This window comes from Anabas testudineus, chromosome 22 (assembly GCF_900324465.2).
Source record: "Anabas testudineus chromosome 22, fAnaTes1.2, whole genome shotgun sequence".
NCBI classification, from domain to species: Eukaryota; Metazoa; Chordata; class Actinopteri; order Anabantiformes; family Anabantidae; genus Anabas; species Anabas testudineus.
In genome coordinates this window covers 555,705-582,695 of record NC_046630.1, presented here as the reverse complement: position 1 = coordinate 582,695, position 26,991 = coordinate 555,705, and the positions used below count along the sequence as shown (strand labels likewise).

At 44.3% G+C, this 26,991-nt stretch overlaps 2 protein-coding genes and 1 long non-coding RNA gene across 3 annotated transcripts; 2 read left to right on the top strand and 1 right to left on the bottom strand.

The window, feature by feature from the left end:
* Positions 1–1,277: 1,277 nt before the first annotated feature.
* On the top strand, positions 1,278–18,998 carry baz1a (bromodomain adjacent to zinc finger domain, 1A). Its single transcript, XM_026339791.1, has 30 exons — positions 1,278–1,392; positions 1,719–1,860; positions 3,328–3,606; positions 4,446–4,608; positions 4,729–4,835; positions 5,372–5,459; positions 5,546–5,668; positions 7,492–7,734; positions 7,806–7,901; positions 8,345–8,483; positions 8,818–8,949; positions 9,118–9,438; positions 9,574–9,739; positions 9,968–10,054; positions 10,176–10,282; positions 10,707–10,819; positions 11,286–11,527; positions 11,619–11,839; positions 12,046–12,176; positions 12,262–12,404; positions 12,491–12,630; positions 12,731–12,802; positions 12,929–13,011; positions 13,370–13,534; positions 13,938–14,143; positions 14,737–14,850; positions 14,926–15,104; positions 15,557–15,753; positions 15,831–15,918; positions 16,724–18,998. The coding sequence occupies exons 2-30, from the start codon at positions 1,748–1,750 to the stop codon at positions 16,897–16,899; spliced, it is 4,434 nt and encodes a 1,477-aa protein (XP_026195576.1). The 5' UTR covers positions 1,278–1,392; positions 1,719–1,747; the 3' UTR covers positions 16,900–18,998.
* On the bottom strand, positions 15,925–24,970 carry LOC113148204. The gene is made up of 3 exons (XR_003297424.1): positions 24,881–24,970; positions 16,337–16,502; positions 15,925–16,212 (listed from the first exon to the last, which is right to left on the bottom strand). It is a non-coding gene; the product is annotated as an uncharacterized LOC113148204 (long non-coding RNA).
* cfl2 (cofilin 2 (muscle)) lies at positions 20,547–26,330 on the top strand. The gene is made up of 4 exons (XM_026339788.1): positions 20,547–20,665; positions 23,834–24,141; positions 24,935–25,011; positions 25,366–26,330. Exons 1-4 carry the CDS (start codon positions 20,663–20,665, stop codon positions 25,476–25,478), a joined length of 501 nt encoding a protein of 166 aa, XP_026195573.1. The 5' UTR covers positions 20,547–20,662; the 3' UTR covers positions 25,479–26,330.
* Positions 26,331–26,991: the final 661 nt, after the last annotated feature.

The following is a 26,991-nucleotide window of genomic DNA, read 5'->3' as shown; positions in this document are numbered from 1 at the left end:
ACAGCTGCTCTTAGTTCAAACAAACTAGAAAAACAACAGACAAGATCCACATCAACACAAAAAAGAAAAATCTAAAGTTGGATGAAACGGGTCAATAATAGTCGGGAGAGGAATCTGTTGTGATGGAGAGTGACGACATCTGTGTGTGAGGACTCGGATCACCTGGATGAAATCAGGATTATTTGATCCTGATACAGTATCTCCGTCCGGATTAGTTTATAATTGTGACTTCAATAAATCACGTTTCTTTTGATGACATCACCTCTTGCTGCCACTCACTTTACGTCACCGCTTCCTGCTGTTCGCTCCTGTGACGTCACCGACCCGCTTCCTTGTCGCGATTCAGTTTCTTTCACAACACAGCGGGATCGTTTCCACGGCAACCATTGGCTGAGAGCGGAGGAGAAGCAGGACGGCCGACCAATCGCCTTTTCGGAAGACAATGACACCCCGCCCACAGTGTGTTGCGTTCAGGTGCATCACACATTTTTGTTTTTGGAAATTATTGGTTACACTAAATTTCACACTTAATGAATAGATTAATTAAAAATATGGAAGAGACGCCGCTCCTGCACTGAGATTATTTTTTATTTAAGTAGAAATATCATTCTCAGTGTAGAAATACTGTTTAATACAGTTTAACTGTATTCATCTGGTCATTCTTAGTCATAGTAACACCTGTCATACTGATTCAAATGGAAATAGATTCGTTATTAAATATATTTTGTATATTGTCACTATACAACTCTGTTAATATGTTTTAGTTAAAGCCCCAGCTTGAAAATATTATTCAGTAAAGCATTAACTATACGTAAATTTAGTTTGACTGTAATTACTGATGCATTCATGCTTGTTGTTAATCACTTCAATGATTATTTCTATTAGCATTTAAATTGATCTGAAAAGTTTAGTCACTTTTCGAATAAAGATTTTTTGCATCCATAACTTAAACGGCTCGACCCCAACCAAGGATGGTAACACGTTAACACATTAATACTTTTACTAATAATCTAAATATCACTGAATCTACTACAGTAAGTTTATGTACCTCAAATTGGTACTGAAGTGTAGAACTTAATGAAATGCATTTAGTTGTTTTTACTACTTCCTGTGAGTAACATTATTATTCTTGTTTCAACAGTAATGTGACCCTGTTTACTTCCCATGTCCAGCTTGTTTTATTCAGTTTAACATCACAAACATCCCAAATTTACACTGATGTGAAAACGTGTTGACGTGACTGTAAAAGCGGAAACACTTAAATTTCCGAGCTCAATGTGTGGTCCGTGAAGTGGAGTAAAACTTGGTCAACAAGCCGCCTGTGAGCAGCTTTCAGCCCGCGGACTTCTTCACTTTGTACCGCGGATTATCGCCTCATCGTTACACAACTCGGTAAATAATCACCTGAAAACTGTTTCTACTGGGTTCGACTGGGTGTCGGCGGCTTGAGGCCGCTGTGTTGGTGTTTTGTGGGTTTTGTTGGGAGTTTGAATGTGTCGGCTCGGACCGTGAGGAGCACACTTCCATGTGGGCAGATTATCGTCTAACAAAAGACCCGCTCTTCTGCTCCGCACTCCGTCTGCTCGCTCTCTCCTCCGGTACTTTCGCTCCAGGACCCCGGGGCTGATGTGAGGGTCGAGTTAGACTCGTGTTCGCGGTACTTTGTGTCTGATATTCGGTGTTTGTGACCCGGTTCCCTGCTTTTTGTTCTCTTTCAGAGTGCGGCCGGTGGAAGCGGAGCTGAGAGATGCCGCTTCTCCACAGAAAAGCCTTCATCCGGCAGAAACCTCCGGCGGACCTGCGGCCGGACGAGGAGGTGTTTCTCTGTAAAATCACACACGAAGTCTTCCGGACATATGAGTAAGTCCCACTGGGGACACCTGTCTCCCCCGTGTGCCGGTTAAGGCTCCGTTAGAGCCGCTGGAGTGAAGTTTGAGGGATGTCCCGGTGGCTGACTGACAGTTGGTCCGTTGGCAAACTTCCAGACAAACAAACAAAACTTTGTTCAGAATGAAAAGTAAATCGTATCTGAGCTCATTACAACATAAAAGTCTCCTTTGACAGGTAGGAGACAGGTGAAAACACCTGGCCCAAGTTGGACTGTACAGTTTAGCGGGGCAGGTGTTATGCTAGCTAAGTTAGCTGACTGGCTAACTGCTAAAGTTGGTTAGCGGCTGTTAGCTGTGTTGCTAACTGAAGTGTCAGTGGGTGGTTAGCGCAGCTAGTTGTAGCCTGTTAGCTGAGTGGGAACAGGCCTGATGACGCGTTGGACCCGGTTTATAAACTTTACGTTAGTTCCCAAGACTCGGGAGCAGGTGGAGTCAGGTTAAAGGGCACGTTCACCATTTTTCTAAGGTATCAGCAGCAAACAGAACTGACGGCTGGGACAGTTTCTCTTCTCTTGAGGAGAAATTCCTCCAGAAATGTTTTATCTGAAGCCAATCTGAGGCCTCACCAGTCTGAGATCTGTTACAATCACTGTTAAAATCTTTTCAGAACTAAATTCACTACAGGAGCTGCAGAGAGGGAAAACAATAAAGATGAAAATGTTAAAGATATCAATTTCATATTTCAGTCTGCAGACTCCTTTTATTAGCCACAGATTCACTTTGCAATAATTTAGCATAAAACAAGAACTGTGAATTTTCTCCCTCATCACTATTTTGAAAGTTAATTAACTGTTGTAACATTCAAATAATATTAATCTCAGGAGGAAATAACTACGTCTTGTTAAAGAAAGGAAAATAACCTCATCAACATAAATATGTTGACATTCATCAATAAGAATAAAGAAATGTAAGCTGCATTAAATGAGGTGATCTGATGGATCAATTACAGTTATGTGATTAAAAAGGGGAAAAGTACACAATTAGAAAGTAGTGTATCTGAAAATGAATTAAAATATTTTGTGACTAAAATCTCTGAGTGATTGTTACTATACTCCATCTTCAATTTGTCTGTTAGGATTTAGCAAAATTATCAATAATTAAAATATTTGTTTTTTATATTTAATATAGTAAATTATTTTGTAATAGTTGCAGCTAATTAAACTAGTTAATAAACACTATTTGACATATTAATCTATAACTATGTACCGTCTGTCCTGTCTTAATGTAGTTAGAATTCAACCATTGAGTTTTATTGTTGGTTAAATAAATATTGTACTTACTTTATATTATTCACAGCAACACCTGACAGCAATGTTTAATCCAGTTTTAGTTCAGTCAGTAACAGATCCCCTTCATCAGAAGGTCTTTGTGTTTGACTGATCTTGTATAACTTAACCGTCAGTGAGGCTAATGTGATTCGTGTCCTCCCCTTCCTCAGTGAGTTCTTTGAGAGGACCATCCTGTGTAACAGTCTGGTGTGGAGCTGTGCTCTGACGGGTCGAGCCGGCCTGACGTACCTGGAGGCGGTGGAAAGCGAGCGACGGGCAAAGCAGAGTCTGCAGAATTTCCCTCAATGTCTGGTGGTGCCTCTGCTCCACCTGGCTGCTCTGAGCCGACGCTGTAGACTGACGGAGCTCTGTGAGGACGTTTACGCCTTTGTCAAAGACCGGTTCTTCCCTGGTGAGACTGTGGACGTCACAGGACGCAACGGAGCAAGGTACTGGGGAGAGGAAACCATCAGTTTGAGATGTGGGTTAAAAGAGAAAGGCAGAACAAAACGAGGAGCTTCTACTGTGTGTTGGTCAGTGCTGGGGTTACCACTCAGGGAACCTCAGTCACAGAGATTCTGCTGCAGTGCATCTCTCAGTTCTTTAACTGTCTTTGCATCTGTATCTGATGATGATGGTAAATGGTAAATGGTCCGCACTTATATAGCGCTTTTCTACCTAGCAGGCACTCAAAGCGCTTTACACTGCATCTCATTCACCCATTCACACACACAAGCACACACACATTCACACACCGATGGCAGAGCTGCTATGCAGCTGACCTGACTCACCGGTCAGGTGATGATGATGTTAGGACAAGTGAACAAGCATCTGTGTCTGGTCTGATTTAATGTGCACATATGTGTATCAGGGCCATATACAGAAAGATGAATGTTGTACAGTGAGCACAGATGGGCAGGTACTTCTGTCAAATAAACAAGCTAAACCTAGAAGGAAAATGGTACCAACCAGGACTCTGTGATTGTTTCATAATGTAATGTATTATGGGATAGTTCTCAGACCTGAGTCCAAACAGTAAACTGCTAAAATGTCCTAAAGGGGACCGGAGGAGTAAGACCTCTGCAGGTTGATGTTTCACAAGACAGATTCCACCTGTGTGCTGGTGTTATCAACTTGTGTGTGTGTGTGTGTGTGTGTGTGTGTGTGTGTGTGTGTGTGTGTGTGTGTGTGTGTGTGTGTGTGTGTGTGTGTGTGTGTGTGTGTGTGTGTGTGTGTGTGTGTGTGTGTGTGTGTGTGTGTGTGTGTGTGTGTGTGTGTGTGTGTGTAGACAAGTGTGTGAGATCCTTCAGGTGCACTCACCTCATTCCAGTACTAATGGGACACAGATCGCTAACGGCCACGCCAAGCCGACAGATGGTGATACCATCATCATCAGTGACAGTGACGACGAGAGCAGTGCGTTCCAGAGTCCCACAGCACAGGTCAACGGGTCAGTAGGTCAAAGATCACCTGGCTTTTGTGTCAAAGGTTGGAGGATTGAGAACATGCAGTATTACAGTTGTGTGTGTGTGTGTGTGTGTGTGTGTGTGCGCGCGTGCGTGCGCGCCAACAGGAAGAAGAAGAAGCAGCCCCTGAGTCCGTCAGTGTTTAAGTACACAGTGAGGATGATGAAGGATGGACATGGCGAGCCATTCACTGTCAAAGCCAATCAGATCAGGTAAGAAGCTTCACCTCATTCAGTGTGTGGTGTGTGTGTGTGTGTTTTTCAAGACCTTGTTGCTCATGTTGCGGTTCTAAAAGTCTGAACCGTGACAAACCTGAAAACAATTTCGTGTTGTAAGAGGTGTTCCCTTGTGTGCAGGTGTTGGCATCAATGCATTCATGACAAACTAGAAGTAGTCTCCCCCAGAGTTTGTGCAGGACATGCTTTTTTTGCACTTTTTTTTTGAGTTTATTCTGCGGCCACACATGCATATTGCAACACAAATGTTTGGTTCCTGGTTCGTCTTCAGCTTCTCTTCATTGTAGTTTAGAGTAAATTGAACATTTTTGGAAATGTTAGTTGGACAGAGGTAGACTTTTAATGCTGTCACCAAATTATTAATTTAGATAATCAGTAGATTAATCCATTATAAATAAATTTCCCCAAGGGGATCAATAAAGTATACATTATTATTATTATTATTATTATTATTATTACAAGAATAATTACATTAATAGCTCACTGATGTGATTTGCTGTTTGTTTGTTCAGTCGTAGGAAGACGACTTTGTCCAGAGAGAGACTGAAGCTGCTCTTCAAACAACACTGTGAACCTCAGAATGGGACCATCACACTCAAGGTGAGAACAATATTACCCACAACACCCTGCTGCTTTATACCAACCAGATGTTCTGTGACTATTAACAGTGTCTGTTCCTGTTTCAGCCCTCCACAGTGGCAAAGTACCGGCTGTCTGAACAGACTTTCTCTCAGTTCTTCCCAGATGAGCCGCCCCTGTTTCCCTTCAGCCCCCCTTCTAAAGCTGGGGGGCGTGGCTCACCTGGACAGGTGAGAGCAGCAGCAGCTGTGATTGGCTGAATGTTTTTCCCACAGCATTTTCCGTTAAAGCTGTTAAACATTATGCAAATCAGTGCGAATAGTTTTTACTGCAGGAGAGGAGCTGTAGACACGTCTGGAATTAAACTTCAAATAAATGCAAACTGTGGAAGGACTCGCTGTTGTGAACACAGAGAAATGTAGACACTCAGTTTGTGGTCGTGAGTAGGTTCTCCTCAGTATCTGGTATCACAGCAACTGGACTTCCTTTTGCCAGGTTGAAATGTTTCGCTACTCATCAAGTTGCTTTTTCAGTGTGAGGACAGTTGGTTAGAGACAATAATTTATGGCCTGAATAGACTCGTTAGGTGAAACAAAGGATGGGGAGGATATAATGGTCACACCTCTGCCCAACGCCTCTTATCACCTAAAATGGGTCGTTAGGTGTGTCTAACCTGGTGTAGGTGAGAACTGGCCTTTTGGGGATAGATCAAAGAGCAGCATGATAAATGGGAGTCGGGTTGTTATCTTAGTCCTCCACCTCTTTTGAGTGAGGGGGTGTTGATTTGATTCAAGATTAAAAAAACTTTATTAATCCCAGAGGGAAATTATTTTGCCTCATTACCATTGTTCTGAAAACAGACAGAAAGAAAAGGAACCACAACCAGGAAAGATCCAACACCAACATAAATACACAATAACATCAATACAAAAAAACTCAATATATATATACAGAACATGTAAAATAGTTTAATGAAATTGGGTCAAAATATATAGATTCACAGCAAGTATACGACACAACTATCATTTCCCCCACCCCTTACAGAGGGGGGAGGAATTGTACAGATTGATGGCCACAGGTCGAAAGGATCTCCTGTGGAGCATTTAATGTTAATAAGCCTTTGGCTGAACGTGCTCCTCTGTCCAGCCAACACACTGTGCAGTGGGTGGGAGGGATTGTCCAGGACTGAGAAGAGTTTAGACAGCATCCTCCTTTCAGCCACAACATGTAGAGGGTCCAGCTCCACCCCCAGAACAGAGCCAGCCCTCCTAATCAGTGTGTTTAGTCTGTTAGTGTCTGACACCTTCATGTTGCTGCCCCAGCAGACCACAGCATAAAAGAACACACTGGAACCACAGACTTATAGAACATCATCAGCACGGTGCTGCAGATGTTGAAGGACCTGAGTCTCCTCAGGAAGTACATCCGGCTCTGAGCGGTTTTGTACAGTGCTGATTGGTTTTTGGTCCAGTCCAGTTTGTTGTCCAAGTACACTCCCAGGTATTTGTACTCGGACACAACCTCCACCTCCTCCCCCTGTATAGAGAGAGGGATGACAGGACTCCCAGATTTCCTGAAGTCCATCACCAGCTCCTTTGTTTTATTTTGCACATGCAAGGCTTCCTCCACCCCTCTCCCAAAGCGCTTGTCCTCATTGTCCAATATTGTATTAAAACGAGTGTCCTTTGTCCTTAAGATCAAGCTCCACAGCTAATTCAGGTCTAGAGGTGTTACTCCTCCTCTGTAGAGGCTGTTTGGTTTTTCCAATGTACAGTTCAGAGCATTCTTCACTGCACTGTACCACGTACACTATACTGCTCATTTTGTGTTTTGGAGTCCAGTAAACAGCCACTAGACAGGAGGAGTAACACCTCAGAACTTGATTTTGGCGAAACAATGTTACACAAGCTATAAATGTGATGTGTTTACAAAGTGGCTGGTTAGTGTAGTGGTAAGATCACCAGCTTCCATGTGGGAGACTGGCGTTTGAATCCCAGCTGTAGTCTTAGGGGTAGGGGTCCTCACGCTAAATGTAATTGTAAAATGTTTGCAGACAAGTTCGTCTTTGCTGAAGGCGGCAGAGGAGAAACTGAAGCTGCTGCAGCAGAGGGAGGAGATGGCTGCGGCAGCTCTGGACAAAGCTCGACTGAAGAGGGAGAAGGAGGAGGTGCAAGAGGCCAAGAGGAGGGAGAAGGAGGACAAGGAGAAGATGAAGGAGGAGCAAAGGAGGAAGTTTGAGGAGGAGAAGCAAAGGAGGAGGGAAGAGAAGGAGCAGAGGAAGTTGGAGAAGGAGAGGGTGAGTTTTCAGATTTTCCCGCGTCTGTTCAAAATAATTGGAAGTGTTGACGTGATGAATGTGATTCACAGGAACGAGAGAAGCTGAAGGAGGAGAAGAAGAAATACGCTGAACGACTGAAACTGTGGAACAAACCCAGAGAGGACATGGAGTGTGAAGACCTGAAGGTCAGCAAACGCACCACTGGTTTCAGTTTTATCAAAGAAAGATTCTGCAGGTTATTGGAAAAGTGTAAAATCCAATCTTTTTTTCTTTAGGACTTAAATCAAATTCAATTCAATTCTAAAGTTTATTGTCAACATTAGTCTGATGACATCAACTTTAGTCATGTTTTTGTGTTTTGGGGGAAAAATGTTGAAGTTGTACCTCCTCTGGATCAGTGGTTCTGTGTAGTTCTTTCTCTCATTTGTTTGTGTTTTTACTCTGTATATAAGTATATAACACATATCCAGTAATAAATTCATTTAAACTAAAATCTATACAGAACTGTGTTGTATCTGTATGTGACAGTGTAGTGTGACCAGATCTGGGGTAAAGACTCCATGAAGTAAAATGAATAAAAATAAGCAGCTCTTCAATGAACCAGAATCTTGTATGTTGGTTCTTTCAGGAGCTGCCCATTCCGGTTCCAGTGAGAACCCGTCTTCCAGCAGAGCTCTTTGGAAAAGCTCTGATGGTTCTGGAGTTTCTGCGGGCCTTCGGGGAAGTCTTTGACCTGAAAGACGAGTTCCCTGATGGAATCTCTCTGGGTAAGAATATCCTCTCTTCAAATTCTCCTTTGTTCTGTTCAGGGTTCTGCATATAGTCTGGTTCTGCTCCTGTGTCAGTGTGGTGAGCATGAAATGTTGATGCATCTTGATGATTCTGGACTCTATAGAAGAGGTCCTGTAGTTTGCTGTTCTAAGTGTGGTTGATTCAAATTGAGGTTCTAATGGAGATTCTGGATGTTCACTTTGGTCTGTTTGAGTTGAGCTTTGATTTTCTTTTTTGTTTCTTTCTCTACAGGTGAAAACTGTAAACTATATATAATATATAAACTTAATAATGTACAGCACATGTCTAACAGATGTTCTGTTTCTCCAGAGGTTCTAGAGGAGGCTCTGATGGGTTCTGATCCTGAAGGTCCTCTGTGTGAGCTGCTGTTCTTCTTCCTGTCGGCCATCTTTCAGGCTCTGGACGAGGAGCAGGAGGAGGTGGCTAAAGACCAGGCTGAAGGTCAGAGACTGTCTTTCTATACTTCTGAGGACCATCACGACTAAATGCCGTTTATACCCTAAACCTGATCCAAGCCTGAACTCTCAAGCAGCCACTTTAATGTGTGTGTGTGTGTGTGTGTGTGTGTGTGTGTGTGTGTGTGTGTGTGTGTGTGTGTGTTGTGCATAGACCTCACCGAGGCTCTGGATGACGATTCTAACCCGACCCACTCGGCTCTCAGCGCCGTCGCTTCGTTGGCTGCAGCGTGGCCTCAGCTGTATCAGGGCAGCAGCCTGAAGCAGTTGGACCTCGACAGCTGCACGCTGTCAGAAATTCTGCGCCTGCACATCCTGGCGTCTGGCGCCGACTGTAACCATGGCAATGCCAAGTTCCGCTACCAGAAGCAGGGTGGGTTCACTCTGATGGACGACCCATGTGTGGAGCTACGATTGTCTGAGCCGGCGCTGCTTAAGAAACTGTCGTGTACAGCAGTGTACGACCTGACACCAGGTGAGCTACCGACCAATCAGATACTGTTCTAATCTATCACTACTGATCAATTTAAACAAATACTGGTACATGCTGATTTATAGGAGAGTCTATTGATAGATGTTGATCAGTTATTTTGTGTGTGTGTGTGTGTAGGGGAGAAGCTGAGGATTCTGCAGGCTCTGGTGGGGAAGCTGCTGACGTTAGCGTCTAGCAGAGATCTGATCGAAGACTGTGTGGAAGAGCAGAGAGCGGCGAGACACGAGCTGAGAGAGATCAGAGCTGAACAACACCGCAGAGAGAGAGAGGAGGCTGCACACAGGTAGACACCTGTCACACAGGTAGACCAATACATGTGTATATTCAAAGCAGTAAGTTTATACACACACCCCCATTCCATTATTTATGAACCTGACTGTATATTACCTGCAGACACGGGTGTAGTCAGGTCAAGACAGGTGTATGTACAGCACATGATATCGCAGACTTCAGTCAGGTTCAGATACATCACAGGTTTTCCCCCTCCTCATGTTTGTCTCCATTTGTTTAGGGTTCGTCTTCGTAAAGAGGAGAAGCTGAGAGAACAGGAGCAGAGGCTGAAGGAGCTGGAGATGAAGGCGAGAATACAAACAAACAGGTACAGGTGACAGAACTGTGTTCCCAGTTATTAATGTTTCATTAGTTAGATTACTGGGAATTGTGTTCTGTATATCTTAAACGTTGGTGGACCTGTAGAAACATGTGGTTTCTGTTTGCAGTGAGACTCCAGCAGAGCAGCACACTGAGGATGAAGAGGAGCAAAACTCTCCATCCATCAACAAGAAGATGAAAAGTAAACAACAAACACAGCAGCTGAGTCCTGCAGGTCAGTCACAATTAAAACGGCTCATCTGCAGGACAACCCCTTTACTTACCATATGTTTTCAAGTTCTGCCTTCATCAAAAGTCCTGTTCTAGAGACCAAATATAATACAATTATGATCCAGTATAGTCCACTGGGTCAGAGGTTGTAGGAGATGGACACAGAATTAATCTGCAGCTGTTGTGATAATCAAATTATTATTTCAGTCACTATGAACAGAAAATCAAATTTTAGATGTTTTTTAGCTTTTTATGAATATTTTCGGAGGTTTATTGTTAAGCTTTTTAGTATTATCAGCATGGTTCTATTTGCAGCTTCATAATAAATGTGTGCACATTTAAGTATATTTATTGTCAAGTGTGGGCAGGAAGTGTTAATATTAGTGACATACGTCTGCTGAGTCGTCTCTCTCTGCTCGCTTCTGCAGCTAAAGTCAACCAGAAAGAAAAAGAGCAGCAACAGATGACCTCTGACCCCAAAGCCTCATCCTGCCCCCCAACTAGTCTGACAGCAGAGGAGCTGGAGAAGGAGCAGGAGAAGGTCAGACCCTCAGACACTGGAGCTGCCGAGTCATACCATCTTCTCTGAGCAAAAACAGAAAAGTCTAATTGTCTTTAAAATGATTATTGATGCAGCAGTTTTACACGTGATGATGATGATTTTGTTAACATTTTACAATAAAGTGAATTTTTTTTAGATGTTTAACTGTTGAATTTACAAAACAAGATGGTATTTGAACTGAAGGAAGTATAGCAAAGAATAGAATCAAAGGAGTTGAAGAATATAATCTGCAGATTAACTTATAAACATTGCACCTGTGTCTTTATTATCCAGTACTTTCTCAGCTTGTTGTTTGTTTTCATGGTTGATTGTGTTTCAGCTTTTTGAGCAGATTCCTTTTATGTTGGTTTCAGTTCCTTTCGGAGTCACATGTTCATGTCTTCAGTCACAAACCACACAACAGAAACATGATCACAGCTCTCAGACCCAACTGTTTGTCCTGCAGGTTCGAGAGCTGCAGGAGCGGATCCAGAAGGCAGCAGCCTGCACCTGCCTGCTGCCTCTCGGCAGGGACCGCTTATACCGCAGATACTGGATCCTCCCTTCAGCCTCCGCTCTCTTTGTGGAGGACGATTGCTTTGGCCTCACAGAGGACATGCTGCAGCCGAACCCAAAACCGGAACAGGAAGCCACTGTGAACAAAATGGAAGCTGAGGAGGTCACCAAAGAGGAGCCAGCTGAGGGGAGGTGGGTCACAGTTTTATTTGGTCTCATTTGTGAAATGAGTTACGAAGTTCAGAGAGCTTTCGAACCATGACTCAACCTTCATCCTGAACAGTGTTGGCTCAAGCCCCGTCCCCCTCCACGCCTGTGGACTGCCTGTCAACCGGCCCAACCAGTGGTCCTTCTACAGCTCGATGGAGGAGGTGGATCAGCTGATTGAGGCTCTGAACCCTCGAGGCCACAGAGAGAGCAGCCTGAAGGAGGCGCTGCTGCAGGAGCGAGAGAGGCTGCACCATGTGCTGCAGAACTGTGACAGGAGCAAGTACAGGAACACAGGTAAGACGATAGCTGTACACAGGGGTACATTCATGGGTAATCGCCCAAAACCACACACGAAATCCGCACAATTCGTAAATACAGAGGAATAAAAACACACGGGTATGTAATTATTACATGTAATAAGAGACACTTGTCCACACACCTGTAAACTAATCATACACAGGTTGACTGTGACCTCTGACACAGCTGTCCTGTTTGTCCAGATAATCCAGAGTCATCTAGATCCGTCCCAGAATGCACTGCTGCCGCAGAGACTCTGATGGAGGGGAGACTGAGAGACCTGCTGCTGGACATCGAGGATCGAATCCACCAGGGAACTCTGGGGACTCTGAAGGTACACACACCTGCTCGTGAAGACCCAGAGACCCAGACACGGCAGGTAAAGTCCAACTCACCTGTCTGTCTCCGTCTGTATCCAGGTGATGGACAGACACGTGTGGCGCTCAGCGTTGGAAGCAGGAAACTACGAGCTGCTGAGTTCAGATGGCAGAGAAAACGGAGGGATGAATGGACGAGTGGAGGCCATGGAGGTGGACTCCAACCACCTGAAGGCCAGAGACAGGTATGCAGCTAGGTGTTCCTAATAAACTGACAACTGATTATTAGTCATGTGTTTCTATACAGTAAAAAATGGTGTGTGTGTGTCAGACTGCAGGAGCTGAAGTCAGACAGTGGGACCAGCGGCAGTGGGACGCCTCAGGTGGTCAGCAGCTCAGTGCGAATCCTGGCTCAGGCTCTCGTTCACATTGAGCAAGGCATCGAGAGACGCTTCCTGAAAGCTCCACTGGGTGAGTCTCTCTCCAGGCCTGGAAATGGTCTGGAAAAATCTGGAAATTTCTGGGAGGGTGCTCACTGTAATGCGTATTCAAGCTGCTTGTTTCCCTACAGGTGACGAAGACTCAAAGAAAGAGCAAAAGACGAAGAAAAACAAGAAGAAAGATGAAGACCAGGCCAGTGATGGTACGACTTCCTGGTAGACTAGAGATAGTAAAGACTTGGCAACCTCAACACGGGTCTAATCTGATCTGACCTCACTGTCAGAAGAGCCAGTTTACTGTTTAAAAATCATCTTAAACTTTCTGTTAGATGGCAGTGACAGCGGTCGGGTCGTGAAGACAGTGTTGGAGCGATGGAGGGAGTCTCTGCAGTCCTGCTCCAGTCTGTCCCAGGTCAGGAAAACGTCACCTAACTCATAATTTACTAGTAGATAATCAAATACATCCACATTCTGAAGGCCCAAGTCTGGTCCACATTGATGGTCATTCACACAGCAGCACTTTTTGCTTTTTTTAAGGGATCCAAACTGAAACACACCGATATCTGTAAAAGACAATCTGCAGTTTTGCTTCAGTCAGTGTGAGACTGTTGAAACCTGAACACTTGTTTTGAATAGACCTCCCTCCATAGTGGTGGTGGTACAGTGTAGCAGATTTTATTCTGACAGAACCATCTGATATAGAGCCGGCACTATGACTGTGTGTCTTAATTAACATGCTTGTGTGTGTGTGTGTGTGTGTGTGTGTTCAGGTGTTTGTCCACCTGTCCAGTTTGGAGCGAAGCATCCTCTGGTCTCGCTCCATCCTCAACGCTCGCTGTCGCATCTGCAGACGCAAAGGAGACGCAGACAACATGCTGCTGTGTGACGGCTGTGACAGAGGACACCACACCCACTGTCTGAGGCCCCGCCTCAAGGTACACAAACCACACCCACAATCAGAATTGTGGGTGTGGTCCCATTAGAGATGGCTGCTGCTTCTTTGCTGCTTTCACACAGATACATTCAGAGCTCTGGAGACTGTTTTAGGGAAGAAGGATGTTGATTTCCATGTCAGTCATTTATGAATTAAACACATTTTCATCTGCATAGTTAATTTGACTCAACTGTTTCATAAGATTAGTGTTTGTACTAAAAGGTGGGAGAATAAACCATACGTACCTCTAATCCCTATCAGATTCATGTGACTCTGAAGACTCCACCACACTAGAGTTGAGTTTAGAACTGGACAGAACCTTAAAATACTGTTTGCTAGAAGGTTCTGGCAAACAGCATCTGGTTCCTGGGAAGTCTATTCACCAACTCTATTCTATTTCTCAGTCGGTCCCAGAGGGAGACTGGTTCTGTCCAGACTGTCGACCAAAACAGAGATCCAGTCGCATCCCATCTCGTCAGCGCTCTTCTCTTGACGAGGAGGAGGAAAACCAAGAGGTAGAGTCTGAGGAGGAAGAGTCGGAGGAGGAAGAAGAGTCAGAAGAGGAGGAGGAGGAGGAGGAGGAGGAGGAGGAGGAAGAAGTAGTATTGAGGTGAGTGTGGAAAAATCAGTCGGATCTACAGTGGTTCTGAGAGCTCGACTCACAAAATTAATTTTTAATGTCCAAAGTTAATCATTCACACATGTTAAAGGAATTAACTTCTGATTCTATTTGACAAGTGGATCACAGAGAGAAAACAAAATACAAAGTGTGTAAAACTAGAACAGCAGCAGCAGCACAAAAGCAAAAATGCCACAGATGACAACATAAATGTTTCCATGAGGAATTTGAAAGTGATGCTTCCTTTTTTTTACTTTCTAATGGTATGACCTCTGTTTTCTGTGTGATGTCAGTTTCTGTGATTTTTGAATTGGCTATGTTGTGGTGCATGTAAGCAACAGTGTGAAGGTTATGTTCACATATATTTGATATACTAGATGCACATGTACACTACGGGCAGTGTTGTTTAACAAATCACAATTTACTGAAGACGTTCAATAAATCTAGAAACGGAATTTGATGTGCTGCTGTGCCTCTACATAGAGGTTTATCTTTGTACCTTTGTAGAAGCAGAATTCTGTCTTTAGGACCACTGTACACATCAGTGTTAAACAAAAGCTACTTTGCTTTTTCAATCTGTGCAGCACCAAGAAGAGCCAGGCTGCAGCCCCCAAAGGCAAGAGCCTTCAGACCAGAGGCCAACAAGCCACGCCCAAGACAAACGCCACCTCCACAGGGAAAACCTTATCGGCCTCCAAGTCAGTATCTGCTACTTTTCTCTCACCTGTTTACTGCGGCCCTGATTCTGCTTCACTGACTCCGTTTTCCATCAGGTCCTCTGGTAAAAAGGCCACACCCCCTACATCTAAAGCCAACACGGCATCTGGCGGGAAAGCTCCACCTCGGTCTGGGAGTAGGAACAGCGCCCGCCTGAGCCATGAGATCCTGGCATTGAACAGCAACTCCAAGACCTCACCTAGTCAGAAGGAGTCCCGCAAGAGACCATCAACAGGTAAACTACTGGAGTAAATGGTATTGGAAGTACTGTATGTGGACATTTTACTTAAGTACTTAAATAAAAGTTGTTGTTTTTTTTGTTTTGTTTTTTTTTGCAAAGCTCTTTTTTCTGTCCTTTTTGTTAGATAAAGTGTAAATAAAAATAGAAAAAAATGTTTATTAAGACACTAAAAAGTACTAAAGGAGTTGCTCATTGTAAACTTTACAGTATCCTTTTCTGAAATATTGTGGAGTAAAAATATTCAACATTGTACAGAACTTTACAAAATATTCTTGGGTACTTTCCACCTCTAAACATCTGTTAACAGGTAAAAGTTCTGGTTCTAGCAGGTTAATTAGCTCATTAAAAGTGAAGATTTACCTGACTTTTAGTCTCTTATCCAGGTGGCTCAGTTCACCTGTCCATCTAATCACCATTAAAACCAGTAACCTCTGCTGCTTCGCTAGATGCTGCTCCTCCTCCTAAACCCTCCAAGCCGGTCCTCCCTCCATCCTCCTCATCGTCCTCCTCGTCTTCATCCAGCCGACGCTCCTCTGGGAGGAACCACGGCGTCCATGAGCTGTCGGCTTGCGAGCAGCTGGTCGTGGAGCTGGTCAGACATGAGAACAGCTGGCCCTTCATGAAGCTGGTGTCCAGGACTCAGGTACATGGTCGTGATGGAAATGTAGAACTGACCTGCTGCTCTGTCTGCTACTCACCTGTCTGCATACTGTTGTGCAGGTTCCTGATTACTATGACATCATCAAGAAGCCGATTGCTCTGAGCACCATCAGAGAGAAAGTCAACAACTGTGAATATCAGACAGCAGGTGAGGAAACAGACAAGGCTGTGTTTTCTCTGAGATGTGATTGTTGGAATCAGATTTACATTTTCAAAAATTCAAAGTAGGTTGTTTTGCTGTAAACATTTGATAGACATTTGGGTTTAATATCAAAAGATGGATATGGACACCACAATACTTAAAATATAAAAAAATTATAGCACCGTTTGTATTTGATGAACCATACAGGTGACAGGTTCCCCAGGTCTGTCCTGTGAGATGAATTATCCAAGAGTAACTAGCTCAGAAGCTCCTGTTGATTTCCTGTGGAGACTGTATTTGCTATAGAGGATAAATCAACATGAAAAACATTGTGGATGTGAGAAAAGAGGGAAAACTAAGGCAGAAATGTCCAATATAATCATAATCAATACAACAACCTGAATGTCCTGAAAAAGATATTTACATTTAGTCACTTATCAGATGCTTTTAACCGTAGCAAATTACAAGTGAGGCACAAGGCAGGGTAGGTGTGAGAAGGTCTCGCCTAAGGACCCCCACTGGAGGTAGGCCACAGCCAGGATTCAAAGCCCGGTCTCCCAAATGGATCTGATCACTACACTGTCCAGCCGCTGTGGATAGAATGAAATAAACCACAGGTGTACTGAGCAACGTACACAGAACGGATAGTGCTCTACATAGAGCAGACATGCAGTGAAGTTGTGCAAAGATACAAAAAAACATGCTGTAGAGCGCAGCAGAGACGACAGTTTTGAAGGGAAGAGCTTTATTTTACGGTTCTGCTTTGACAGTTCAACTTGTGACTCAAAGTGTTGACTGTCTCTGTCTCCAGGCGACTTCATCTCAGACGTGGAGCTGATGTTCTCCAACTGTCTTCAGTACAATCCTCGTCACACTAACGAGGCCAAGGTCGGCCTCCGCCTGCAGAAGTTCTTTCACTCGGAGCTCAACAGACTCGGCCTATCGCAGCGTGGCTCTGCCCCGCCCATCAAACGCTCCCGACATTGAACTGAACACATCCTGTGACCTCACCAATGCCCACTCTGCTGCACTCTGGTCTGGGGGCTGGAAGTGGGCAGGATGATGTCTCCCTCCTGATGGAGTTGGTGCTGAAATTAATTCAGGGTTTCTCCTTCGTGACCTCTGACCCTTGAGAATGTGAAGCAGCAGGCAATCATGTCTGATTGACACCTCACCAACAGTGTCATTCACTTCAGGGATCAGAAGTCATGAATATCACAGGAACCAAAAAATGTTAAAGTTCCGGAGCTCACCTGAGACAGATGTTACCTGTTCATTATTTTTCTGAGCTCTCACTTGATCCACAGCTTCACTTTTACAAATACAAACCTTGTGGAATAAAGATGCAGCTACTGTGAGTTGGTAGAAACGTAGAAAAGTTGTGGCGTAGATTTCCTCCGACCTGCTGATGTTCAGGGCATTTATCTCCGTCTGTGTGGGCAGACTGTGGACATGTAGCAGGGACATGCCTGTGGTGCTGTAGGACAGAAGAGTCCTGATGTTTCCTTTCATCCAGAGAAACAAAAACCACTAAAGAAGCTTCAGCTTTGCACTGACAAAAAACGAAATTAAATCAGGCTGTTTGCGTTTGCTCAGGGACAAAAGTTTTGATTTGAATGAAACTATTTTCTGACAGTGCAGCTGAAGCTGAGCGGCCGCGCAGCTTGTTATCAGTGATACGGACCAAACTCGTCTGGTGCTGCCGACATCAATACACTCATGTGAGCGTGATGTGTGACGGGATCAATAACAAAATGATCTGAATATTCATAAATGTTCCAGCTGCCTGTTGGTTCAGTTGGTCGCTGGACTTTCACTGTCACTGTTAGATTGTTATGATGTAGAGAAACAATGTGGTTAAGTTGAGGGAAAGTTTGTGGTTTAGGTTAAAATACTGAAGTATTGACTGTACACTGTTTATATGATGTCACTGTTACCTGTGAAACATAGTGCTGCTGCTGCTAGTGTGGCTGTATTATCACCTGTATCTGTGATTAGTGCTTTAATAGTGTGATATCAGTCAACCAGGCCGCAAGTCAGAGAGATTTCAAATCCAGTTATTGAAATTTCCAATTATTCTCTGGTTTAGTTTGTAAATGTGATGTGACACTTTCAAACCAATCCTTCATGCACCCTGGTGTATTAACAGCAGTAATTTGAACCTGTCAGTCTACGGAACCTTTCAGATAAGAAAACTGGATATTGTAAATTGTCACACATCACGTCCACAGGTCTTTTATCTCGAGATAATAAACTGTTAGAGAGCTCATCTCAGCTCCTCCACACTGTAGGGAGGTTTGTTCCAAAGTCTGTACGATCACTAAGATCATCTGTGGAGTGAAAAAGGACAAGGGTGAAGACGAGCTGAAAAACAAAGGACCAAAACAAGCTAATCTGTGCTGAGGTGAACTTGAAAAACAGTTTGTCTCCTTGAGGAAGTTGAATACTGGATTTTAATAGAATGAGCCGTAAAGGAATAGTTCGACATTTTGGAGAAATGATGAATGAAGGTGAAATCTAATGTCTGTGGTGAGTTCAGAGTTGAAACGATCAGTTGGTGGGTCAAATGATAAAGGATAAAAAATCCCCAGCTGGAGGTTTTTCACATGGTTTTTCAATGATGTCTTATTGTCCAAGTACAGAAAGTTTTTGAAACACATCATCTCAGGCTGTGGGACCTTATTATCTCCAGTTTCACCATTTTCAGATGTTTTACAAACTAAACCATTTAATGACAATTTAAGAAAATAATAATAAATACAAGTAGAAATAATCTTGAGGAGGTTGGTCCTTAGCTTAGCATCAAAATAAATGGACCCACCAGTGCTTATTAACATGTTTTATTTGAGCTCTATGATTCACACAGACATTAGACCAATATCAGTGACTGAAGAACAACGATAACTCATCTCCACGTGTTGAACCGTTCCTTTAAGAACCGTGAGCTGCTGTGGCCTCTTGGATTTGTAGTTCTTTTTCTACTTTGTATTTTGACTACTGCGACTTTTCCTGCTTTAGTTTTGTTGGGCTGTTCTTCTCTGCAGTTCGTGTGACTGATGCTGTGTGTGTGTGTGTTGGTGGGTGGGTGGGTGGGTGGGTGGGTGGGTGGGGGTCAGCTGTAGACACTACACTGGAGCCGATGCAGCCCCCCACCTCCTCCTGCTTCTCCTCTGCTGCTGTGTATTTATTTAGTTGAAGCTTCTGCTTTATTTATGACTGATAGACGCTCTCGGCCTCCTGATGCTCTTCATCTGTTTGTTCTAATGTAAAAATAATAAATTGACTTTTTATAACCAGTTACTGCCTGTTGACCTGCTCGTCACCCTGGTACACCCTGATACACGCTGGTACACCCTGATACACGCTGGTACACCCAGATACACGCTGGTACACCCTGATACACGCTGGTACACCATGATACACGCTGGTACACCCTGATACACGCTGGTACACCATGATACACGCTGGTACACCCTGATACACGCTGGTACACCCTGATACACGCTGGTACACCCAGATACACGCTGATACACGCTGGTACACCCAGATACACGCTGGTACACCCAGATACACGCTGGTACACGCTGGTACACCCAGATACACGCTGATACACCCAGATACACGCTGGTACACCCAGATACACGCTGGTACACCCAGATACACGCTGGTACACCCTGATACACGCTGGTACACCCAGATACACGCTGATACACGCTGGTACACCCTGATACACGCTGGTACACCCTGATACACGCTGGTACACCCAGATACACGCTGGTACACCCAGATACACGCTGGTACACCCAGATACACGCTGGTACACCCAGATACACGCTGGTACACCCAGATACACGCTGGTACACCCTGATACACGCTGATACACGCTGGTACACCCTGATACACGCTGGTACACCCTGGTACACCCAGATACACGCTGGTACACCCAGATACACGCTGGTACACCCAGGTACAAGCTGGTACACTCAGATACACGCTGGTACACCCTGGTACACCATGATACACGCTGGTACACCCCAGCCTGGTACACCCTGATACACCCTGGTACACCCAGATACACGCTGGTACACGCTGGTACACCCTGATACACGCTGGTACACCCAGGTACACGCTGGTACACCCAGATACACGCTGGTACACCCTGGTACACCCAGATACACGCTGGTACACCTTCACATCAGTACAACGGACATACGGAGTGGGGGAATGAAAACTACATGTTGACATGTGTAGATTTTACTTTAAGAACTTTAGTGAAATTCTGCAGAAACAGGATTCAAGTCAAGTCAGCAGGAGCGTTAATGACAGAACTGATTATTAATTACTACAAAATGACAGGAACAGTCCGAATGTCCACTTTTAATACTGAGGATTTGAACTGTTGGAACCTGGTAGCGGTACTGACACAGACCCCCGACCCAGCCCGACCTAGGGGCCCCTGTGGACCCGCTCAGCATCAGTCCGCCCCTGCAGGTCCTCACACATCGTTATAAATGTGATGGGACGTGGACAAATTGATTTCTTGGATGTTCTTTGTCCTGGTTAAGTATCAGTTCGGAGGAGACCCGGTCCGGTCTGGGTCCGGTCTGGGTCCGGTCTGGGTCCTGAGGCCCCACCTCCTCCTCCCCTCCTCCTCCTCCTCCTCCGGTCGGCGGCCACATTCCCCGCTACCTTTCACCCCCGAGAAACCCCGATCTAACGGCGAAGCAGCGCGGACAAACCCCGGGACAACATGGTAAGAAGTGGTCTCAGAACGTCCCCCGGTTTAGACGGTGCTGTAGGGAATCCGGTTCTTGTGGTCCGGATCGTGCGGGTCTCCTGCGGACCGTTATGTGGCTCCGCGGGCAGCGTGATGTTAGCTAGCATGGCTGCCGCTCCCGTTAGTCCGTTAGCAGCTCCCACTCCTCCGTTACACGGTGTTTACGTCACACACCGGGATCCTCCGGTAACGGGGCTCCGTCCGGGACCGTTAACGAACGGTTTTCTGCTTTTATCTATGGAACGGTCCGTGTTCCGAGCCGAGCTGGGCCGGGCCGGGCCGGGCCGGGCCTGCCTGCCCCCAGGCCGTGTGGCCCGGGGCGGCCATCTTATTACGGCTGTGGACCCGCTGGACTGACCAGTCCGCAGTCAACCGGGACAGACGGCCGGACCAGGGCCGGACCAGACCAGGCCAGCTCCGTGAACCGAACTAACATTAAACCGGTTTATTTTTAGGAGCGGGTTTATGGGGGTCGATTTAGTCCGGGATAGTGAACAGGATCCGGTAGAGACGGTGACTCTGCAGTGTGAAGGCCGGCAGGCGGATCAGTGGTTAGACCGACTAACCAGTACCAGTAGTACTAACCAGTACCAGTAACCAGTAATACTAACCAGTACCAGTAACCAGTAATACTAACCAGTACCAGTAGTACTAACCAGTAACCAGTAATACTAACCAGTACCAGTAACCAGTAATACTAACCAGTACCAGTAATACTAACCAGTACCAGTAATACTAACCAGTACCAGTAACCAGTAATACTAACCAGTACCAGTAATACTAACCAGTACCAGTAACCAGTAATACTAACCAGTACCAGTAATACTAACCAGTACCAGTAACCAGTAATACTAACCAGTACCAGTAATACTAACCAGTACCAGTAATACTAACCAGTACCAGTAATACTAACCAGTACCAGTAACCAGTAATACTAACCAGTACCAGTAGTACTAACCAGTAACCAGTAATACTAACCAGTACCAGTAACCAGTAATACTAACCAGTACCAGTAATACTAACCAGTACCAGTAATACTAACCAGTACCAGTAATACTAACCAGTACCAGTAACCAGTAATACTAACCAGTACCAGTAGTACTAACCAGTAACCAGTAATACTAACCAGTACCAGTAACCAGTAATACTAACCAGTACCAGTAATACTAACCAGTACCAGTAACCAGTAATACTAACCAGTACCAGTAATACTAACCAGTACCAGTAACCAGTAATACTAACCAGTACCAGTAACCAGTAATACTAACCAGTACCAGTAATACTAACCAGTACCAGTAACCAGTAATACTAACCAGTAACACTAACCAGTACCAGTAATACTAACCAGTACCAGTAACCAGTAATACTAACCAGTACCAGTAGTACTAACCAGTACCAGTAACCAGTAATACTAACCAGTACCAGTAATACTAACCAGTACCAGTAACCAGTAACACTAACCAGTACCAGTAATACTAACCAGTACCAGTAACCAGTAGTACTAACCAGTACCAGTAGTACTAACCAGTACCAGTAACCAGTAATACTAACCAGTACCAGTAGTACTAACCAGTACCAGTAACCAGTAATACTAACCAGTACCAGTAGTACTAACCAGTACCAGTAACCAGTAATACTAACCAGTACCAGTAGTACTAACCAGTACCAGTAATACTAACCAGTAACCAGTAACACTAACCAGTACCAGTAATACTAACCAGTACCAGTAATATTAACCAGTAATACTAACCAGTACCAGTAACCAGTTATACTAACCAGTACCAGTAGTACTAACCAGTACCAGTAACCAGTAATACTAACCAGTACCAGTAGTACTAACCAGTACCAGTAACCAGTAATACTACACAGTACCAGTAGTACTAACCAGTACCAGTAATACTAACCAGTAACCAGTAAACACTAACCAGTACCAGTAATACTAACCAGTACCAGTAATATTACACCAGTATACTAACCAGTACAGTAACCAGTAATACTAACCAGTACCAGTACTAACCAGTACCAGTAACCAGTAATACTAACCAGTAACACTAACCAGTACCAGTAATACTAACCAGTACCAGTAACCAGTAATACTAACCAGTACCAGTAATACTAACCAGTACCAGTAACCAGTAATACTAACCAGTACCAGTAACCAGTAATACTAACCAGTACAAGTAATACTAACCAGTACCAGTAACCAGTAATACTAACCAGTACCAGTAACCAGTAATACTAACCAGTACAAGTAATACTAACCAGTACGAGTAACCAGTAATACTAACCAGTACGAGTAACCAGTAATACTAACCAGTACCAGTAATACTAACCAGTACGAGTAACCAGTAATACTAACCAGTACGAGTAACCAGTAATACTAACCAGTACCAGTAGTAGTTGTTTTTCAGCTTTTCTTGTTTTTATCTTATTAATGAAATATTTCCGTCACTGTTCTGTGAATTGAAATAAATTTTAAAAGGTCGTCACAGATGATTAGTTTATGGTGATTTATTCCGTTTACAGCTAAACTAATATTTAGATTTAGTTTTTCAGAATCACACATATGAAAAATGTTTTTTCAGTTTCTCTTTGTTGAACATTGAAAGACGACTCCTGAATTTTTAGTTTCTGACATTTTAAAGACTAAACGATTAATTTATCAACTATTTAAATCTTAAGTCTCAGTGAAGCCGGTCCCCCGATGATTGAGGCTCGCTCCAGATACTAAAACACATTCGGATGGATCCGAACTGTCTGTGTTCAAGTCATGAATCAAATAAATTAACCTGAATCCAAACATGTTGGATAAATGGATTCATACTGGAAAACGTACTGATCGTGTGTGTTAGCTCATTGTTAACGTGCAGGTTATTTCCTCAGTCAGACCCTCGTCCAGACGCTGCAGCTGTCCTCCCGTCTTCGCACCGTTCAACCCGTCTGGGTGGGGAATAGATTTTCGCTGCGGTCTTTTCTCGTTAGGAGACAGTTTGAGTCCAGACCCCGAGACGTTGACTTTACTGTGAAGAATGTGCTGAAGCTGGAACCGGAGTTAAAGAAATCCAGATGAACTTTCTGTGGTCTCAGCTTTACATTCGAATGTTGCTCAGACCCACTGGTAGGTAACGTATCTGTCCTCTGCAGGCGTCAGGTGTGACTGTGAACGATGAGGTCATCAAGGTGTTCAACGACATGAAGGTGAGGAAGTCTTCGACCCAGGACGAGGTGAAGAAGAGGAAGAAGGCAGTGCTGTTCTGTCTGAGCGAGGACAGAAAGAAGATCATCGTGGAGGAGGGGAAGCAGATACTGGTGGGGGACATCGGAGAGACGGTGGACGACCCCTACGCCTGCTTCGTCAAGCTGCTGCCGCTCAACGACTGCAGATACGGCCTGTACGACGCCACCTACGAGACCAAGGAGTCCAAGAAGGAAGACCTTGTCTTCATCTTCTGGTACTGTATCGATCAGGGACTGAAAAAATCAGTCGCCATAAAAGTGCAGTGACTTTAGAGACAGGACAGTGAGTTAAATGTGCGCAGGCTCAGTCTCTCCTGTCGTCTGTCATCACCTCACATGAAAAAGAAGAAGCAGGAAAACAGTGAGAGCAGTTGGAGACATGAAGCCGTTAGAACGATGGTTTTCAAGTCTGCTGAAGTGTTTTGACAGCAAGGATGAAAGGTTTTTCTCTTTCAGATGAAGATTTTGCTGCAGACAGTCTCACACCATCCCAATAAAACAGAAGCCTGAACATGTTGGAGACGATGAAGTGACTCAAAATGGGAGTTTAGAGGCAAAGAAACTGATTTACTGAAGGTTTAAACTGAATTTTCTGAAGGTTTAAACTGAATTTACTGACTGAAATTCAAATGAACAGCTGTGCAGTGCGTTTCTCTCTGTGTTCATTAGTTTAGACTGTTTTGTGCAGATGGTTTTTCTGTAACTTCATCTCTGGATTTGATGACTAAGCTGTGCAGGTGTTTTCTGACAGTTTCTGACAATGAAAACTTTAAATATTAGATTGAATTAACTTGCAAATATGATTTTATAATATAACCATTACACATGAAGTTAAAACTGATTCACAGGGTGAAGACATGACCTCAAGTGTCACAGCATGTTCACTAGATCTAGACAGACAACATGATCAGCAGCTGAATGGAGGATGAACATATTCGTTATTAGCAGCTTTACCTGGTTCTGTGTTCTGCTGTGTTCTGACATGTTCTGTGTGTTGTGGTTCCTCAGGGCTCCAGAGAGTGCTCCGCTGAAGAGCAAGATGATCTACGCCAGCTCTAAAGACGCCATCAAAAAGAAGTTTACAGGTGAGTCGTCTTGTGACCTGCTGGGGTCAGAGGTCATTGTGTGGAATACCAAAGGAAGTCACCTGTCTGTCTCTGAGAGGTCAGGAAGGTTCTGAGGTTTGCAGGAAGCTTTGAACTCGGACTGCTTCGTCAACACACAGATCCTTCTGTAGGGAGATGTCTCACTCTGTTTGTCCTATGTTGTATCATTGATCATTGAGGGATGCACCAGTACGGCAGATCAGTGTGAGATTAGTGCCACTCTGCCGTGCAGTGGTGCTGGTCCGTTTGTATCAGATTACTTAGTATTTGTTGTTGTTGTTGTTGTTGTTGTTGATATTTGAACCCTCACTGACCTCAGCTGTGTCTCCTCAGGTATCAAACACGAGTGGCAGGTGAATGGGCTGGACGATATCCAGGACCGCAGAACGCTGGCCGAGAAGCTTGGCGGGAACGTGGTGGTGTCTCTGGAGGGCAAGCCGCTGTGATGTCATTGTGGCCGAGCGGAGCCAAGCCAACCGCCGTGCCATCTGGACCGAAGCACCTGACCCCACCTGAACACCGCCGCTTCACCCAGCAGCTTGCTCTGTCTGTATCCATGTCCTGAAGGAGTTAGCGTCTTTAGGCCTCTTTGTTTCTTTTTGTTTTTGTTCTTTTTGCTTTTTTCCAACATGGAGATCTCATTAACATAATGATATGCAAACACCTCCCAGTTTGTTGCCACATGACTTCTGTTCACCTGGCAGAAAAAAACACACTACCAAACCCCAGGAAGGTTGTCTCTCTCTCACAGCCAGAGTTTTGCCAAAAAGTCGATGTGAAGGAAGCAGCCGCATGTGTTGGAGGCGACTCCTGCAGCACACAGGTTTTTTACATATGACTTTATTTATTATTGTGTTGTTTCTTCTCCAGTATGTTCAATTCAGGCACATTGTTAGACTATGCATTCAGAAGAGAAGATTAAGACCCAGCACTTTTTGTTGAAACACTACAGGTCGAGGCAGAAAACATCCTGATGTTAGATTCTCTGTGATTCTGTCACCGCGCTAACGTTTGTTTACCTCAGTTGTCATTCCTGTCGGACTCGCCGTCATTCTAGCTGTTTGGTCGTCGCCTTACTTTCAGTTTGAATGTAACCGTCACACCAGTTAGTTAGAGTGCACTTGTATTTGTAAAGAAACACTACAGGAAGCAGATTTGACCCCAGCAGTGAGAGACGCCCCCACAACGAACAACAACAAGAACAACAAGAACACGACGACATCTGGAGCCTTAAAGTGGAACGTTGTTTCTGAGATCACAGGAAGCCACTTTGCAATAAAAGCCTGTGGCAGATCTGACGCCTCCCGCCTCGTCTCTGCTTCCACCTGAGCAGGTGTCAGTTGGGTTCCACTTCAAAACCAGTAGGATCTCAGTAGAACACTATTACAAGCCATTCCAAACTGCAGAATCCATTATTACCCAGTAAATCAGAACCTTGTTAGATCCAGTGTGATCCAAAGAAACGATCTATGTGTAGAAGTAGAACTCATTAGAATGAGTACAGAACAGAACCATGAGAATCAGGATAATGACCAGTAAACCCCAGTAGAACCCTATTGTAAGCTTTACAAACTCAATGGGCCTGATTGTCAGAACCAGTATAACCTCTCTAGAACCCCATCAGAACCTACTATATAGTTATGACTGGTAGAGTTCCCTAGAACATTAGTTAGAATAAAATAAATGTATTATTAGGACAATTAGTGGTAGGTCTGCAGAATCACAGTAGAACATTACAAATTGTGGAACCCTATTAGAACTACTGTAAACTCTACAGATCCCTGTTAGAACCAGTTTTCAAACCCTTTGAGTTTGAGCCTTAATAAGACCTTACAGAAATCATAACCAGCACGGTCTCATTAGAACCAGTGTTTAATGTTAGATTATGTTAAATCTATGTACCTCAGATGTTCCTCAGAGGTTCTACAGACAGAATAATGGAGTTGTCTAAACTCACAG